The following is a 19,380-nucleotide window of genomic DNA, read 5'->3' on the forward strand; positions in this document are numbered from 1 at the left end:
TATATATATACTTTTTTTTTTTTTTTAAACTGAAGTGTGTCAGATTTATTAACCCTTTTAACCTAAGGGTAAGCTGCTAAAGAAAAAGAACAATTGTCCTTTTAAAGAGCAGTACCAGGTTGTCGTGGACTGTCTTGCTGACCCAGCCAGCAGCTGTGTTTATAGCAAACCTTGGCTGCGTTCCCCACTGACCAGATAAAGCCCCTGTCAAAGGCTGTGGGATGCTGAACCAAAAAAGGATTTTATGATGATAGCAACATCCTGCATATGTTTCTGTTGTTTTGCAAAAAAAGAGGAAAGAAAAAAAAAGTCTGGGATTTCAACCAACCCCAAAGCTGAGAAGCAGCTTTTCAGTGCTGGTGATAAACAAACCCCATCAAGGCTAGCATGACCTCAGAAATGAGCATTGCTGGAGCAAAGCTGGAAAAGAGGGATGTTGGACATGGCCTGTAATATGAGTAAAGGCAGGGGAAGAGAACCCAGACATTAACAAAGCACCGGGCACTGGAGGACACTTCTGATTGTACAGTTGGAATCACTGTGCACCGGGCTGAGCGATTTGCCAGCAGGGGAAGGTGGGCTGGAGCACAAGGGAAAACTTTTGACCCTGGAAAATAAATTACAGCTATGTGCGAGCAGGTTGGAAGGTCCTGAGCTCAGAAGAGATGCTTAAATGCTTTTGGAGGTACGAAATGCCTTCTGTTTCTGAAAATCTGACCTAAATGGCAAACTGAACTCCCCAAAATGTCCCTTAAAGCTGCTGGATTTGTTTGGAGGCTTTTGCTCTTCACCCTCCAGCGAGGCCATGGCTGGTGCAGCAGCTCCTCCCAGGGTCCTCCCTGTGTCTGGAGCAGGAATGAGTTCTTTTTCAGCAAGACTGAGTCTTTTGCACAAAAATCCCCCAAGTACAGGGAGAGCAAGAGCCGGCTGCCACTCCACATACATCCTGCAGGAAAGGGTCAGTGTGCACTGCTTCTGACAGTGTTGTTTATCTTCCATGCCGTGTTGCCTTTTGCGTTTTGTTCTTTGGTAGCTCATTGTTTGGGAGGATCAGAGCTTTTAAAGGTAAATGTTCTGAAAGATTAAATGTGATCTTGATGCTGTTAATAAATCAGCTGGCACAAATCCCTGAGGTTCAGTTTGGAAACTACTTTTTGTTATGAAAGTGTGGGGTTTTTTTTTTTACAGCACATCATTGTAAAACATGCAAATAGGTGGTGATCCCCTCCCATGGTGGCTGAACCATTGTTATTTTTTAAATCATTGTTCTTTTTTAAACTGGAGGACAAAATCAGTGAATCTGCTCATGCAAACGTCTATCCAGCACCAGGGTAAGGCAGGTTTTCTTCGAAGGGGCACTAATAGGAACTGTAAATGTGGCAAAAAATTATATTTAAGTATGTTAATTAGACAAGTAGGAAGGTGTGTGTGCATTTCTTTTAATCTGTAATGATTCCAGATTCGTTGGCCACTAGTGGGTAGAAGGAGATAGGTCCATTTCTGGTGTGAGTTGATTTTTATATGATTTTTTTTTCATTCCAGGGAAACACTGGCATTGTAATGGGCATGTTTCTGGTGTCCTTTGTCATCTTGGTCGCCCTGGTGACTGTCTTATCTGGAATTGGAGTGTGTGAGAAGTGCAGCATCGGAAGTGGAGGAGTCTACTCTATGATTTCTACTGTCCTTGGAGGCCGAGTAGGGGGTACCATTGGCCTCCTTTATATTTTTGGGCAGGTAATTTTTAAAAAAAATGTTATTTAAAGAAAATTTAGAAACTTTGCAATGCAGATATTAATCTTGTGATTTCATGCTGGGGGAGGTAATATGCCAAGTAAAATCTGAGTAATATACTGCTATGCTGAACAGCATCAGAGAGCACGATGGGAAGCATTCAGTCCCACTCTGCTCTCCAAGAGTGAGCCTGCGCATGGCAGTGCACAGTCTGGCATGAGCCACAACGGTGGAGGAACTGGATGTCTGAACAAGCGAACTGTGCAGGACGTGCCCTCATATCTCAAATTACCCCCATTGCCAGGACATGCCTTTGCTGGCAGGAGACTGAAATTAAACCAAAGCAGGAGAGGGCAGGGTGACCACCTAAAGCACAGCGAGAGGCTTTGGCATTGGCCTTGGCATACTCCCCGTGCCCTAAGGGACCAGGCAAACCTTGGCTGCTTCTCCACGGGAACGAGCAGAAGTGGAGCTGGTGTGGGAGGAGAGCTGGGCAGCAGTGAGGGCCACAGCTGATTGACTTCTTAAGATCCAAAATTCACAGTTCTGTTTTCTGAGAGGCCCCAAGGAGCTTTTTGTGGTGAAGCACTGAAATGCAGAAGTAGTACACATAAAGAATGGAAAGCAATCTCTTAAACCTGCAGTAACTTAACCCCCTCCCCCCATAAAGATGTTATGAACAGTGTAAAATGTGGTGAGCAGAGAAGTATTTTTATTGAGGTTTGTTTTTAACTGACTAGGTTGCAGCAATCTCCGAAAACCCTTAAAAGCCTCCGAACCAAAAATAATCCCCTCTTCTCCTTTCACTGCAGATTGAAAGCAAGTGTCCATAAAATACAAACCGAACTCAGTCGCAAGCCAAGATATGGAAATGGGCCACACATGAGAATCCTTCCTGTCATATTTTCCACTCCTGCTTTCTGAGCAGACTCCGTCTGGGAAAGCAATCAGGTTTCAGCCTGTCCTGAGGGCTGTAAAACTGCACTGTGGCAGCCCCAGTCCCTGTCTAGGCCTGCTGTGAGCATGGGGGGCTGCGGGGTGGGAGCTGGCAGCTCGCTTAGGAATGCTTTGCCTGCTCCCAAGAGCTTATGGCTTTCCCTTCTCTTTGGCTGTGTTTTCTGCCCGATGTGCTTTGCACCAGCTGCAAGCTGCTCTCCCACTGCAAGATGCTCACGGAGCACTGTAACCTTTGTCATGAGTTGAGTCCAGCCAGAAATGAGGGTGTTCCTTATTCCCTGGTCTGACTGGGGCAAGTGAGGAATGGCTGGCCATGTGGCACTGATGCCCTGGGAGATGAGAGATGGCTCAGTGCCCTGGGGCTGCCCAGGTGAGCTGTCCTCCTAGGATGCTCCAGAAGAAAGCCTTAATCGGATTGCCCTGTATGATCCAGCACACGTCTGCCAGGTCCTATGGAGACCAACATGTTTGGTCACTGCAGCTCTAACCATGAGGCCATGGTTTGGTGCTCTTCTCTGCAGTCTCCTTTCCTGATGTGGCTCTCAGTAAGTCCTGTCTGTGCAAGCAGAGGTTTTCCAGGGTTCAGCTCTTAAATCCCCAAAGCAAAGACAGCAGCAACACTTGTCTGGATGTTGAAAAGCAAGTAGGTTCCCTGCCCAGAAACTGTGCAGGAATTGTGAAGGACTGATTTCTTCCTATTTCAGCCTAGAACTCAGTTCTGATTTCAAGATGGGTAGCTCATGAGAAACCAGCCCATGTCACAATGCCACTGGGGCCCTGGCGATTGCTGTGTGTAGAGCAGGGGAATGTTAGTGAGCACTCACCTCTTCTGTTCTGCTGCTGATGCTCCTGGTTTATAAGAGGAAAGGCTTCCAGGAGGCTGATGGTGCTGAGGCTGTCAGAGGCTTTCTCTGCTCTGCTCCTTTCAGTGTCCTTCTTGCATGTTGCCATCCTTGGCATGAAAGGAAAGAAAACATTAGTAGAGAAAACACAACTTCAAAAACTGATGTTGGTCAGGTACACAGAGTTGGGGTTAAGCAATTTTGCTATTTGTCTCCAGGGTTTTTATTCATGTGAGAGACAAGAACTGTACCTGGTTTTAATGTGTTTATTAGAGTTAGATTCTGTTTGGGATTTTTGACTCCAGGTCTCAAGCGCAGTTTTTGCAGGTATGCCAAGTGAAGCTGTGCTAGTGTGGGATGTTGTCCTCTGCTAGGACAGGAGGGACCTGTTTTCCAGAGAAGGTGCTTGTGTAGGACTTGCATGGTCCACTCAGTGATGGTGTAGGCCATACTAAACAGAAGTAAACAAGAATACATCCACTTATTTGGGGAGTATCTTGCAGGGTCTGAGACTTCTCTAGTGGTGACATTCATGGTAGAGCTACCAGCAAGGAGAGAGAGAGACTTTAAGGGTATAGTTCACCCTGTCTGCATTAGATGTCTGCCTATGGGAAAAGTAAATACTTCCCCAGGATCTCCAGCCTGTAGGTGTCCGAGTCCCAACAGGTGAATCCCACACACCTTGCTTGGTGAAAACTGTCTGTGAACCTGCAGCCCTTGGTATGGGTCAGGTCACCCCGAACCCTCTCAGTGGAGTGATGCTGGGTCAGCCCAAGGGGAGTCTGCAGTGAAGGAGTGGTCTGCTCTGACTCTTGCTGGCTTGAGTTGGGGGTTTCTCCCTTCCAGTCATGTCGGAGCTGTGCTGCACTTCCCTCCTCCATGGATGGGGATAGTAGGGTCACAGGACGTAAGGCCACACCACCAGTACCAGCGTGCAGCTGTGTGCCCTGACCTGGCTTGCTGAGGATGCCATGCACTGGGAACGGTTGTTGCTGGTATGTCAGCGGGAACTTCTGGAGGGAAATGCTCTGGTATTTAGGATTGCTCCCCTGCAGTGGGGTTTGAGGCCTCAACCTGTGCTGCAGATGTCCCTTCCTGCAGACTCTCAGCCACCCAGGGCAAAACACTTGTCCTCCTGGTCTGCAGCAAGACAGACATGGGGGGCATAGCTTGTACAATGTGCTCTCCTCTGAAGTGTGGGCTCCTTTCCAGCAACAGGATGGGGAGCCATTGAAACATCAGGCTTTACATCCAAACTAAACAGCGAGTTAAAAATAAACCCTGGGAGGCAGTGAAGGGGGAAACAAATTGCCTTCCTTTAGGCAGGTGTTGAACTGGGGACTCTTGCCTTCAGAGAAACAGAAGAAGGGAAGAAGCTTGGGTATCAACTCATCCTTTTCTCCCCTGGAGAAGCCAGTGTTGTTTCTCCTGGAGCATTAATTTTAAATTTTAAAGCCAGTGGAAGGTAGCTGGGCTGCTGGCCAGCTAGCAGTGTCCTAGCAGTGTGCTGTCTTACAACAATAAGGTTCAGTACCCACATGATAGAGTAACATTAAAGAATGTATTGTGACAGCAAATGTCTGTCTGTCTGTGTGAATGGAGGCCCCTCAGCCTGGCATGGGGCTGTGGATGGGGATCCCTGTTCACTTATGAGGCACTTACAGAGCTCTGTCGTTCAGTGCGTTGCAGGTGCCATGTATATCACCGGCTTCGCAGAGTCCATTGCAGATGTCCTGAGCCTCAGCAACATCTGGGCAGTCCGTGGGATCTCTCTGGCTGTCCTCTTGGGCCTTCTGGGTATCAACCTGGCTGGTGTGAAGTGGATCATCAGGCTCCAGCTCCTGCTGCTCTTCCTACTTGCTGTCTCAACACTGGACTTTGTCATTGGGTCCTTTATGCACCTTGATCCAGGTAAAACTGGGTGTTCATCACATCGGGGTTAGGAGGTGTTAATCCCCCAAGGTTACTCCTTTGATGTCTTTGCGAAGTTACAATGTTCCAATGCTTCATCACACTTGCAGTAAAGAAACTTTTCCTAAATTCAATCTAAACCTCCCTTGATGCAACTTGTGGCCATTTCCGCTTGTCCTATCACTTGTTACCTGGGAGAAGAGACTAATACTCACCTTGCTACAACCTCCTTTCAAGCAATTGTAGAGAGCTATAAGGTCTCTCTGCCTCCTTTTCTCCAGGCTAAATGGCCTTAGTTCCCTCAGTCGCTCCTCATAAGACTTGTTCTCCAGACCCCTCACCAACTTTGTTGCCCTCCTCTGGACATGCTGCAGCAATTCAATATCCTTCTCATACGGAGAGACCCAAAACTGAACACAACATTCCAGGTGCTTCCTCACCAGCACTGAGTACAGGGGAACAATCACTTCCCTAGTCCTGCTGGCCATACCAGTTTTAATGCAAGACTTCTACCGTCTAACTCTGCATTGAGCGTTGTGCCCATGAAAACAGAGTATTGTGACTTTTTCTTAGGGAGATGATCTCCCTAGAGACACCTCGGGTCACTCAGACCCTGGCTGTGGTGAGCTGTGGCACCAGCGCTGGCCCTGGGCTGCACACCAATGGATTTGCTGCCCTGGTGGGGAGCTAAGGAGAGAGTTGGGTCTGCTGGGGCAGGTGACTGCTGGGGTTTCAAGGACCTGTGGGTGCACGTCTTCCCCCATTAACCTTCCCCAGCCTGAGTGGGCTTCCCCAGCTGCAGTAGCAGCTCCAGCTCGGGCAAGAGGGAGGTCTGGGGCTCCCACCTGCAGCCTTTCTTGCAGCCTGAGACCCCTTCCCCCCACCCCATCCCCATGCCTAAGAAGTGTTTGCAAGGAAACACACCTCAAGATACAGGGAGTTGTGGTGGAAGGTGTCCATGACTGCTGCAGCGGCCGCTCTAGCAAGAACAAAGTGTAGTTAGCTGAGTAAACAGAAGGGGTCACCTTTTTCTTGGCTTCCCCTGTGTCCAGCAGCACCTTAGGGAGTTGCAAGAAACCTGCTGAAGTAGGTTTAAAGGAAAGATCTTCAGTTTTGATTTAGTTGAGATTCAACCACCAAGCCAGATGGCAGGAGGTAACCGACATAGGTCTTCGTAGTGCTGCTGGTATGGCTGTGTTTTCACGGTGTTGTGTGAGTTTTGTACTGCCGGTACCGGGTACAAGGACGGTGAAGTGTGGGCGGAAGCTGCTGCACCAGCAGCTGTTCCCCTCTTGGAGAGAGCCTCGTGGAAAGGCGTTTGCAGTCTATATTTAGTACCTAAGAAATGCCCCGTATGAACGCTGGTTAAAGTCTCGGCAAACACTTGCAAATGAGAATGAAATGAGGGTGGTTGTGCTCGGTATGGTGTGTTTTGCAGAGAAGGCAACTGACCTGCTCCAAACAGCTGCGTTTCATAGGAAATTGTTTTCTAAAGGAAACAGGGAAGGGGAGTTGCATTTCAGTTGTGCTCAGAGGAGACCTTTAATGTGGATCTGGAGACCTTTCTAATAGTAGAGAGAAAAGCAATACTCGGGGTGAGACCTGGTGGTAGGAAAGTGAATACCGGGCCAGGAGGAGAGAATTAGAGGAATACAAACGTCAGCAGGAAACATGCCCAAGTTGAGGTCAACATAGTTGTCTTTGATTTCCTCCACTGCCAAGCACTATGTCATTTTCTTCTGACAGAAAATAGAGAAAGAAAGGGAAACGAGGCGGTTTAGCTTTGCAGATGCTGCAGTTTAGCCATGACTGGCTAAAGAGAGGAGGGTTCCCAGGGCATGGAAGAACATCAGGCACATGGTGGCCAGATCCAAGCCCCAAACTCTAATACTCCTGAACAGCACTGCCCATACAGTGGGACCTGCCACCGTAAGGCTGGCTGGGGAGAGCTGTGAGTTTCTTTGCTTTTACAGACCGCTTCTGTGTGAGAGAACTGTTTTGAGCCAGGCTGAACAGTTGGTTCCTCCCAAGTCCTGCATTTCCCCAGAAGGCCTCTGAGTGGTGTGTCAACACCAACGGTGAGAGTTGGGCTTCGGGAAGCCTTCCTCACTTTGTCTTGCATGCTTTCTGCACAGCATGGAGGAATACTTGTCTCTTGGGTGCGACTGGACTCGTCAGCAAAGCATCCCTCCTGCAAGGAGGCTGTGGGTGGGACACACAGGTGTCAGTGAAGCTCCATCCTCCAGAGTCAGCTGATGGCTCTGGGAAGCATTTGAGATCCCTTTAGGGTGGGCGGTCAACTGATCATCTACCCACAGCCTTCACGTGTGTGTGGTTGTTTTGGGTTTGGTTCTTTGGCTGCTGTGGTGGCTGAGATGCAAAGGGCAGTGTGCGGGAAGAGATGATTTTTGAGGATGGACCTGTGTGCTGGAAAGATTTCAGTTGACATCTTGTCTGGTTTGCTTCTTGTTTTATGATAGGTTTATGGGGTTTCTGCTCATAGCCTAGGTCTCCGTCTCCGAACCTGTAAAACGGGCCCCATGCAGTCATCCTGCCTTTCCCGCTTCTGCGATGACAGTCTTTTCCCTCACTTAACATTTGCAAGTGCTGTGCACATACCAAAGGAGCGCGCATCTGCCAAGCAGCAGTTACTTGGATTTAAATAATCTCCAGGAATGCCTGTCCATCTTGAAGGTCTTAAACGACTGCCTTTGTGTGGTTGTGCTGGGTGGAGTCCCCCGCTCTTCTCCCCATTCCCTCAGCTCACACCCAGGCGCACATCAAATCCGTTGTTGTCCAAGCACTCACTCCCTTCCTGTGGTTTGCCTTTATTTTCAGTTTGAGGACGGAGCATGTTTACACAAAACGAGGCTTCTCAGCAGGGCTTCCCACTGCTTTTTGTCCCTTTTTTTTTTCCTCTCTATTGCTGTGGCTCAACTCCTACTCTGAGAGCCAGCTGGGCTTCTGCAGCCCGGAGCTGAAGGAGCTGAGCTGTTCCAGCAGACAGGGAGTGCTCTGGGTCTCTGGTTTGGATGCTGCCATCCCCGCTGAGACTGCAGGCATCCCTCTGCCTGACCCCGAGGGCTTCTGCTCCTTTTGGCAAGCTGTCCGCGGGGTGGGGTTGGAACTGGCTGATTTTTTGGAATTGAACCTAAATCCTCTCCTTGGCTCCAGCTGGCGCTTCCCCTGGGGATGGGTCACGATCCTAGGCTGGGATCTTGGCCAGGGGTGGGTAGCAAGGAGAAGGGCTCCCTGCACTGTCTGAAAACCATCCTTATTGAGCTGTTTCTGGCCACTCACCTTAAAATCTAGTCCCACCTCCAGAAATAGAGATCCCCGTGCTCCTTCCTTGGGGCAGAAAACATCCGTATTCTCTTTCCTGTTCTCCTTGGCACAGCTTACTGTTTTTACTAAATCTAATGCATACAAATAAAAATCGGGCAGCACTTGACTTGTCAACTCATAACCAAGGCACTGCACTTGCTAGATAGTAGTAATACTGGGTTTTCCTGGCTTGTGTGCATTTGCATTTTGATTCTGGAGGTCCGTACCTCAAGATCAGCCTGAGTTATTTTGGGAGGAGCAGTGAATATAAAGGAGAGGATGCTCCTCTCGATGACCACCTCCTTAGAACAGTATGTGAAACTTTTTGGCCTTTTCACGTCCTGAACGTTAGAGTCACGGAAAAAAAAAGAAGATAAGCTCTCTGTTAATGCCTACTTTTTTATTTTCCTAGCATATCTCTGCTAATTTTTGTGTAGGGTGACTCCCAAAAACTCCCTTTCAATTAGGCGCCTGCTTTCCTGTTTTGGCAGTGGTTCTCAGGTGCCCTGTTCAAGCAGAGCGGCTGTGAGAGAGCACGCGGGTGGGGGTGTTACTGCGGGGAGAGCTGGGATTAATTTGGTCGTGCTTTGTTGAGAAGTTGAAAGGAATCACAAAATGAGCAAAAAGCAGCCTGATAACAGCCTCTTAAATGCCTGGAAGAGGAGAGGGGAGATTATTTTGGAAATTCAATTATTAGATCCCCTTGGGCTGGGACCCCCCTGATCCTGCAGTAGTCGATGCTCCTCTCCTCTCAGCTGGGAAACCTGGTTAGTTTGTTTCTCAGGGATGCAGTGAGGTTTGAGAGGCAGATTGCTGTCGGAGGGCTTCTGCTTGGGATTATTTTCTGGGCAAACTGCATCCTTCATGTCACCCACTTGGGTTTTCACTTCCTCAGGCTGCTCACAGACAAAACCCATTTATTATTCTCACTTCTTCCTCTGAGATGAGTCCTGTGGAGGATTCATCCTCCTTCGGCGTCCTCCGGCTCAGGTGGGGGACCTGATGCTGTCCTGTGGATACCACTGATAAGGAGCTGCAGGAGAGGAGCTTTGCCTGGGGCTACTCCAGCAGAAGGGGAACCTGCAGTTGTTGAAGTGATTTATGAATATAAACACACTGGTGTTATGAAGATCCCTCAAATGGTGCCTTGGGGGCTTGGAAAGATTGAATTAATTAAATATATTCCCACATATTTAATACACAAATGATCAGAGCATCCTAATCAGAGGCTTTACATTGCTTTATTTTATTTTTGGGGGCGAGGGGTGTGCCCCAATTTCATAAGAGAGGGTGCAGGAAGGATGTGTGTGTCAGAAGATGATGTGCAGCTAATCCCAGAGGCTTTATCCAGGCTGATTGCTAACTTCCTGGCCTAAAACACATCTGGAAACTGGCATCAAATTCCAAGTAGAAATCACCAAGCGAGCAGCAGCAGAAAAAAAAAAAATCCCACTTTGCTACCGAACAAGGTAGGCATTGCGGTTAATAAAAGCAGGAGGCTGCTAATACGGTCTTTATTTATTAAAAAACACGGAATTGCTTTCCCCAGGTTTTTCCAATTATAGCGCATTGAATGGCCCTGACATCACTCTTGAACCAGGGCCAGCCTATTCAACAATCTGGTGAAGACATTTATTAACTGGTTACCTGCCAATTGTCTGGGCTAGGAGCTGTGGGACAGATGTGTTTTGAAAAGTGATAACATTGTTAGGGGCCTTGTTTAGATAGTGAGAGGAAAGCTACACCGCTCTGTCTAGGCTCTCTGGAGCAGGTATTTGAAGCAGTTTATTTAAAATAAAAAAAATTATAAAAAGTAGGTTGAGATGTAAATTGGCTGTCCTGTTTGTAGATAGGTTGTCATGGTGTTACCTTGCTGTAGGACGCCTGACAGCAGAACTCCATTGAGGAGCAATGGTCTCGTCCGCTGGCAGATGCTCAGGGTGTCAATACAGCTGCTTGCCCAGGGCCAGTGCTGGCATCCCTGGGCCCCTGCTCCACAGGGGCAGGATTTCTGACCCCATTGCCCTGAAGCATCTCGCAGGAGAATGGGTAAGGAGGATGCCGTGTGCATGACTCTTAAGTATTTCCAGCAATGGATCATCTACTGCATCCCTGGGGACTTCACTCCAGTTGCATCTATCCTGAGCTAATGCCGTACTTCTGCAGCTGAAACCCACTGCTTTTGGGTCTCTTGAGAACTTGGGAACCAGATGATGTCCTTCATTTCTGCATTAAAACACCTTGCGTGGAAGACCTCTTCAGTCTTCTCCAGGCTGTGCCAGTGAGTGAGCAGCCCTCTGCCATGTGCTGCTAAGGAGGAGGAAGGTCCTATCCTTGTTTGGTACCCTAAAATGTGCTGCTGCACAGTGCCATCAGGGCAGGGCTCCATCCCTGGAGCAGGAGAGGGTTTGCTGAGGCTCTCACAGGGTTAAACTTGCTTAATAGGTAATGCTGCTTCTGATGTGTACAGGAGATCTTGTGCGCAGTTGGTTTAACCTTTAATTTCTTTGCTGTTTCCCTGCGAGGTGATGCTAAGCTCATTTCCCTAGAGCTTGTAAATAAATCCTGAGATACCTCAGCTGGCTTTGTCCCCTGCTAGATGCTGCCTTCACAGGGGCTTTTCCTGCTGGCTCCTCCCATAAAACCTCCCACGCAGGCTCTCTGTTTAGCAGCAACTTGTTAAACACTAGAGACCTAATAAAACCGACAGGCTTGAGGAAGATATATATAATCTCTGATGCTTTGTTTAAACTGGACAGCTTTATTTAATTGCATTGATTTTTTTTTTTTGTGTGTTACTACATGATTGTTTTCAAACAATAGAGATATTTTACCTTCTCTTTTTTCATTCCCCTAGTTTTTAATTCCAGTCACACTTCAGCTGTGCCCTGAATCATCTTTCCTTATTTAGGCTTTTAAACTATGAAGATAATTTCTAGACAATAGATTCTATCTCCAGCCACTCCACTTCTAGTTTGCTTTCCTTCCTTAGGCTAAAGAGAAAACTTTGTGTGGGGCATGGGTCCTTATCTACTGATCATCATCTTCTCTGCTGGCCTGTGTTAACAATTTTTGGCCCTTTTTTAGCCAGGGGTAAGAGATTTTACCCTGGTTGTACTTTCTGTACTGGCCTAGATGGTGGCCCAGGGGTTCTTGCTGGCTTTTCTATTCTATCTATTTCTAAAGGGGAAATGTATTAATTGAAAAATGTGGTTTTGGTAGGGAAAATGTATTCTCTGATTTAAACTCAATTCAATTAATAGTTTAAAACAAAGAAACAAACAAAAAATCCTTTTAGGTGACAGCATCTTGCTCAACCTATCCAAAATCAAACACTGTTTGATTTCCAATTTGATTTTCAGTCTGAAACTAAACTCTGAAACTAAACTTGGAGCTGTAGATGTATGTGTTGTATATAGGATAATGAAAGACTTGCCCCCAGGTAAAACAAAAATATCATTTTGAACATCAAAAAGATCAACAGACAGTGTAGTTTTCTTTTGAAATACCATTGCCATCTGGATAATATATATGTAACTTGGAAGTACAAGATGATCTAATCATGAATACGGTAGAAGACTCTGTAGACCATGGTAGAAGACTCTGTAGACCATGGCAGAAGACTCTGTAGACCATGGCAGAAGACTCTGTAGACCATGGTAGGTTCCAGTGGATTATGTTACATTTTGGTTAAGTTCTTTTTTTCGAAAGATGGGGATTTTATTGACGGGGATTGGGTTTTGTCCCAGGCAATAACAGAGTGGTTCCGAGTTAGAAAGGAGGTCACTCCAACAAGCCCAAAGGATGTGTGTCATCACTGCTACTGCTCAAATGCTGTTCATTTTCCTCCAATTGTTGTGCCTTGACTCAGCCAAAATTCTGATTTCTCAGGGCTGGAATTTTTAATCAGAGAACTTCTGCAGAGCCTCCCACAAACAGAACAGGGACTCTGGGCATGACTTCCAAGAAATACCGCTGTATAATTAATAATAATATCCCATTGATGCAAACTATTTTCCTAGAAAAAGGGTGAAGCAAGGGACATTTTATTTCTCTTCCTCTTTGTAATGAATAAAACCATTTCCGCTGTCTGGTTTGAATACCACTGAACAAGCCAGGTAGTGGATACCACATCAAAAAAGACCCAGTAATGGGAGGATTTTATATATTACAACAAGACTGGTGCTTATTGTTAAATAATATAAAGCATAAATGAACGATATAAAGTTGAAATACTCGTGTTAAAATATCATAATTTTTTCCCCTAACAAAAATTTCAGATTTTCCATCTGCAGAAAATTTCCATTTTCTGACTTTTTTTGAAAAAAAAAAAAAAAATTAAAACCTACCAACCTGTACAAACAGAATTAGTGCTAAAACGCTCTTCTAGCTACTGCCACAGGCACACTTCAGAGTTTTTCTATATTAAGCAGTGCTGAGGAACTACCTGTGTAGGTGCTTTCAGTCTCTGTATGTGCTGTTGTGTACACTTGTGGTTTTTCACATCTTCGTCCTCCTCAGAAGCTGGGGTGGAGATAAAGCAGGCGCATGGGCAGAAATTAGTGTTTCCTCTCTCCCAACCCAGTCCCACAGGAGTCACAAAATTGCTGGGGGTAGCTCAGGGGGGATGTAGGCTGCTTCACGGTTTGAGAGAGATGACAGCATCCTGCAGATGAAAATTGCCCCATTGGGTAAATACAAATATTAGAGACTGATTTAAGCAGCACTCTTTGTTTATAATGACTTTTGTGCTATTTTTAGCTGTTGGCTACTACCCGACCCCTTATTGCAGATCTGTTGGCTTTAGGGAGAGGAGGATGCTCATGGCTTGATGACTCTCATGGTGGGGATCCTCCAAGGTCCCCAGACCATGAGATAGGATGTGAGTGCATTTACCAGGGGGTTGGTGACCCCTGAGGCTCAAGTCCACTTCTTGGTGTCTCCAAACCTGATTAGCTGGACAAAGAGGAAGGATGGGGAATACATGGTTTTGTCATGTGTACAAAGGACTGATGGTCCCTGAGCAGGTTTTTTTTTTTTGCAGGTTTCCTCAAACAGGTTACCTCCTAGCACTTCTGCTCTAGGCTTTCTTGTTTTGCTCAAGGGTTTCAGTGGGTGGATAGGTCCCGTTCTCCTCCATGCCTCTGGTCATGTGGCAGCACCTTGCCCCAGTGTTAAACCTCTTTCTAAGAGCATCCTGTGGCAAGCCACGCTGCAGGGCGTGATGCTGAAACCCTGAGCAACTTGGGAAGAGGTCGCTTGCTGCATCCACAGACTTCAGAGAAGAGCAAACAGGAAAACAGACAGTGAGTGCTTTCCCTTGACAGCACTGTCAGTCTCCATGCTTGCTAATCTGTCTGCTCAACTGAGAATTGTTTATGCACGGGGGCGATTCATCGTCCTGCAGCAAGGCTGCAGGCAGCTGCAGGCGTGATGCCTGTTTCTGTGCCGGTGCTCAAAGTGTGACCAAAATATGCTGTTTTCATCCCTGCCAGCAGCAGCTATCTGGGACAGGCAGGTGTAGTGGAGAGTACCTTTTTTGGAGAGGGTTAATACTGGGATCCCTTGGAGCCTGTGGCGGCAGGAAGCTGTATTGTGTGTTGACTTTAAACAGGAGGTTTGGGAGATCGGCTCTGGAGCAGAAAACAGGGGCTTGGGAGGAACAAACACTCACTGCTTCAGAAGGGCGGTGATTTCCTTTTGGGTAAACACGTCATTAATCTCAGGGAGCACATTCTTTTCCATCAAAAGATAAGGGATTCTAGTTGCCTTTCTCAGAGCTTGGCCTTTTCAGATTGTTTTAACTGTGGCTTTCACTCCTTCAATTACAGACTTTAGATATTCTCTCATTTGGGGTTTGCTGAGTTTATTATGGAGCAGAGAAAGTTTTAGGCAAGGAAACTCCTTTCCTTCTTTCTTTAGATTTGCTCTGATCCTTCTCCCACCCCCACTGCTGTTTGCCAAGGTATTTTTCCACTGAAACCTGTCTGGTTTTTGCTACTTGCAGCTCTGACGAATTTGAAACGTAAGTGTACTGTTTGCTCTGATTTATTAAACCATCTCCCTAGTGCTAATGGTAGAATATGAGCTTATTTTTGCGCCAGGACTGGAAAAACAGCGATGGGCTCCTCTCCCTGCCCCTCTTGCTACTCAACTTTGGTTTGGCATTTTTGAAAATGCTGTTTTCCACAGCCAGTGAGGTGTGGGGAGATTCTGGCTGTGGCACCCAGTCCTTAATTTTCAGCTGACACCTTCCTGCTGCAAGGGGAGACAGCAATCATTCCTGCTGCCTGCAGTTTGGAGTCTGCAGTCTCTCTGGGCTCTTTTGATAGTGAATGCGTTTAACTAGGATTTAGGGATGAAATTACAGGAGGATTCAGTCCCTTCCTGGTTTTGCCTCCTCTTCTTTCCACTACTTTGTGCTTAGGGCTGACAGCAGCTGTGTTGGTTGGGGTAGTGTAGAGCAGGAGCTGAGGAGCTCCTGCATCCCCCATCTCTCAGTGCCTTGGCAATTTGAGCAGATGCTCTGCAGTCTTTCTGCACTGATTTGTCAATGTGGACATGTGCTGTGGCGTTAATTGTGTAATAGCTGTGCTTTTATCACTGCATAATCATCAACCTGCCTGTATTCCGAACAAAAAAATCCCCCCTTCTTTTTTTCCTGAGGCCGGCTTTAAGGCTCCGAGAGTAGAAATAGCGAGGCTGTGGGAGCTGTCAGCAGGTAGGACATAGCCCTGAGAACTGAGGTGAACCCCAGGCATGACATCATTTGTGACACACAGAGGGTGAATCTGCAGGGACAGATATCAGAAGTCTTGTGTTTGCTAATCTCCGTCCTGGCTGGGCTGCACATGCAGCATCTCCAGCTATGCTCTCCAGCTGTGCTCCCCTGCAGCTCTTTACTTTCCTTCTGTTTCTTCCCACTCTTCCACCCAGAACTTGTATATCCAAAGGTGATGCAGGAGTTGTCCTGGAAGACGTTAAAAACATTTTTGTATCCCTGTACAAGTTTATTAAAGATTATGTTTATTTTCTGTACCAGAGGCACAGCTCTGCCTCTTCATGTGCTTTGCTTTCACGACTCACCAGTTCCCCATCTCTTAGAGGAGTGGGACATTCTGGTGAAAATCTGTTTGTGCATCTCACAGGCTGAGTGTCAGTCCACAGTAAGTTGAGCAGTGGACTGGTGGCATTGAAAAATGACCATACTGTCCTCAGTCTACCTCTGGTGCTGCTTCCCTCTCTCTGTTTTCCTTCTCAACCTTTCCATGTTTTTCTCATACATCTCTGCCTCTGCCTGCCCTGTACCAGCCTGGCATCAGTGGGGCAACACTTGGGAGTAGAGGTCAGTGTGGGAATTTCAGGTAAAAAAATACTGGGAGGACCTCAGGAGCTGGAGCTGAGCGGCTGCAAAGGCGCAGCTACAGAAGCAACCAGCCTTGGAATACCACTGGAAATGTGATTGTTAATATTGATGTTTAAACAAGTCCAAACACAGGAAACTAAGTGTGTGCGTGGAGGGGCCGGGCTTGTGACTGCACCACTTTGATTTATTTTTTATTCTGTTGGAAAAGATGATTCAAACGTTATTCATGACACTGGTGCCCTCTTCGTGCCCGTTTGATGATGCCAATCTGCCGGAGAGGTGCACTGTTTTAGTGACCTTCCCTGGGTGTGCTGCATGGTGGTTCTGTTCAGCTGGAGCCGTGTCATTCTCTGGCATGTTCAGGTACTTCTTTGGCTGGGGAAGCCTTGACCCATCTGGAGCTGGGTTGTGTTGGTGCCGAGCATCATTCTTGTGTCAGAAGATCTTGTGCTGCTTTTTGTTTCCAATTTCAGCATTTGTATGGTGTGGGGGAACACGGAGATAGAAAGACCATAAGGTTTGGACAACGTTCATGGCTTTGCATCCATCTCTTCACATCCGCAGTTTCTAGGTGGATGGTTAATCCGGTTTATCCCCAGTTTCACAATGAGATGCTGAAAAACCTGTCGTTGGTGGTTTGGCACAAAAATGTTGCTTCGTTAAGGCCAAGCGCACTTGATTTTCCTTTGGCAGGTGAGGATGCTGTTCTTCTGTGATAGGCTGTGGGCAGTAAATATGTTTTGGTAAGTTTGGAGACTGCCAAACCACTCATGGATGAACAGCTTCTGCAGGCAGGGGAAGAATTAGTATTGCAAGGGAATTGGACAGAGAATTTCAGTCCTTCTCTTCGGTCAAGCACTTCAACCTGTGTAGAAATTAATTTAGTTTAGGCTACTCAACAGTCATCTGACAGACCACAACTTCTGAGAGTTATCAGTCTGATAGTTGCTTGACTTGGCCACTGGGGAGTAAACAGCTTGTAAGTCCTAGGCTTATACCCTGCCCTTGGCTGAGAGTTTGGAAGAGAAAAATGCAATCATATGACTGGCATTAAGGAGTGAAGCTTTGTATAACTGTGAAAGTGTGTGTTCAGGTGAAGATGGCAGCTGCTGGACCAGGCTGTGAGGACCATTCCTGTTTCCTCCATGCTGGTGTGTCTGGGTGCCTCTGGCACCTGCATTGGGACCTCGCTCTGGGCATGTGCTTGGACTGGTGTCCAGGGAAAATGACTGGATTTTAGAGCTTATGCCAGGAGGGTTTAGAGATGGAAGAAAAAGAGGGAAAGAGAGAGAGAGAGGAGATAATTATGGTAAGGATATATAATTATTCTTTGGCTCCCCATCTCTTACGTCACGCAGGATCCTGAAAATGCTGGGGTAAGACATGGGAAATATACTGCAAGACAAACAATTCCAGCTGCTCCTCTGAAAGCAAATCACAGCAAGCGACTTCTAGGCAGGAACGTGTGGGCTTTCTTATGTAGGAAAACAAAAAAACCTCACCGCTCAAGCCTTCAGCATCCACCTTCATAATTAAAATCTCTAATCACAAGCAGAGCACGATACGTGACCATCTTCTGGGAGCTGTTTCTTAAGGTGGTTTTCCATTTTTGCCTTATTTAGCCCCTGCCTCATTGCCAGGGTTTACTTAACCTTAAGCTTGTGAACAGGCTTATTGAATTTGGCCAAGACTTGACTAATCTGTAACAAGCTCCAGGTTGCCTGGAACTTGGCAGTGCTGTCGTTCTCTGTGCCGTTGCATAATGGCCTGACCCTGTGTTACCACAGCTTCACCTCGCGCCCTTTCTGCAACCTCCCTGAGTCCTTCTCTGAAACCCTGGGCTTCATGGAGGGGCTGCTCTGCTAAGGTGGGTCCTGAGTGTGCCAAAACTCACCTCAGCTGCTTTTATGCTCTTCCATGGGGTGAGGTGTGGGACAAAGTGGCAAGAAAAGCCCAAATGTGGAAGCTGGGGCAGAGAGGGGATGCAGTGATGCCAAGCAGCTGAAGGCTGGTACCCCCTCCCAGGCATCTGTGATGGCCATGGGGACATGAGAATCCTGGCCGTCTTCTTCCTCCTCCTCCATTTGCATCAGGCTGATGTGCAGCCCCCTGTGGTCCCCCTGCACTTGCGAATGGAGGATGCTCATCCTGGAAGCTCTTATGTTTGAAATTTGCTAGGTGTTTTTTTTATTTTTTTTGCATCATTTTAATAAGGGCAACTCTAAGGATTTTATTTGTCAAAAATCACAGGAATAATTCAGATGTTTTAAGTAAATTTTTTCCTCCATTGTTTTTGCTTCAGAAACTGTCAGCCTCTGGCCTGGATGGGCGCACACTCTCCTGGGTTGAAAACTGTTTGGATGGCCGGGCCCAGAGAGTGGTGGTCAATGGAGTTAACTCCAGCTGGAGGCCAGTCACAAGTGGGGTTCCTCAGGGCTCGGTACTGGGTCCAGCCCTGTTCAATGTCTTTATCAATGGCCTGGATGGAGGCATCGAGTGCACCCTCAGCAAGTTTGCAGATGACACTAAGCTGGGTGGAAGCGTGGATCTGCTGGAGGGTAGGGAGGCTCTGCAAAGGGATCTGAACAGGCTGGACCACTGGGCTGAGACCAATGGCATGGGGTTTAACGAGGCCAAATGCCGGGTCCTGCACTTGGGACACAACAACCCTGTGCAGTGCTACAGACTGGGGGAAGAGTGGCTGGAAAGCTGTACAGAGGAGAAGGACCTGGGGGTGCTGGTTGACAGCTGACTGAACATGAGCCAGCAGTGTGCCCAGGTGGCCAAGAAGGCCATTGGCATCTTGGCTTGTATCAGAAACGGCGTGACCAGCAGGTCCAGGGAGGTTATTCTCCCTCTATACTCAGCACTGGTGAGACCACACCTTGAACCTTGAACTGAACCTTGTGTTCAGTTCTGGGCCCCTCACCACAAGAAGGATGTTGAGGCTCTGGAGCGTGTCCAGAGAAGAGCAACGAAGCTGGTGAAGGTGCTGGAGAACAAGTCTTATGAGGAGCGGCTGAGAGAGCTGGGGTTGTTTAGCCTGGAGAAGAGGAGGCTGAGGGGAGACCCTATTGCTCTCTACAACTACCTGAAAGGAGGTTGTGGACAGGAGGGAGCTGGGCTCTTCTCCCAAGTGACAGGGGACAGGACAAGGGGGAACGGACAGGGGAGGTTCAGGCTGGACATCAGGGAAAAATTTTTCATGGAAAGGGTAATTGGGCTGCCCGGGGAGGTGGTTGAGTCACC

The 19,380-nt window shown here is 47.4% G+C and overlaps 1 protein-coding gene across 2 annotated transcripts in view; it reads left to right on the top strand.

Moving 5' to 3' along the window:
* SLC12A8 (solute carrier family 12 member 8) overlaps positions 1–19,380 on the top strand; it is a 60,527-nt gene that overhangs the window by 12,841 nt on the left and 28,306 nt on the right. For both annotated transcript variants that reach the window (XM_054070417.1, XM_009571526.2), the window contains 2 exons: positions 1,543–1,734; positions 5,210–5,441. In XM_054070417.1, coding sequence (XP_053926392.1) covers positions 1,543–1,734; positions 5,210–5,441 — 424 coding nt within the window. The remainder of the gene's footprint in view (positions 1–1,542; positions 1,735–5,209; positions 5,442–19,380) is intronic.

This window comes from Cuculus canorus, chromosome 6 (assembly GCF_017976375.1).
Source record: "Cuculus canorus isolate bCucCan1 chromosome 6, bCucCan1.pri, whole genome shotgun sequence".
NCBI lineage: Eukaryota > Metazoa > Chordata > Aves > Cuculiformes > Cuculidae > Cuculus > Cuculus canorus.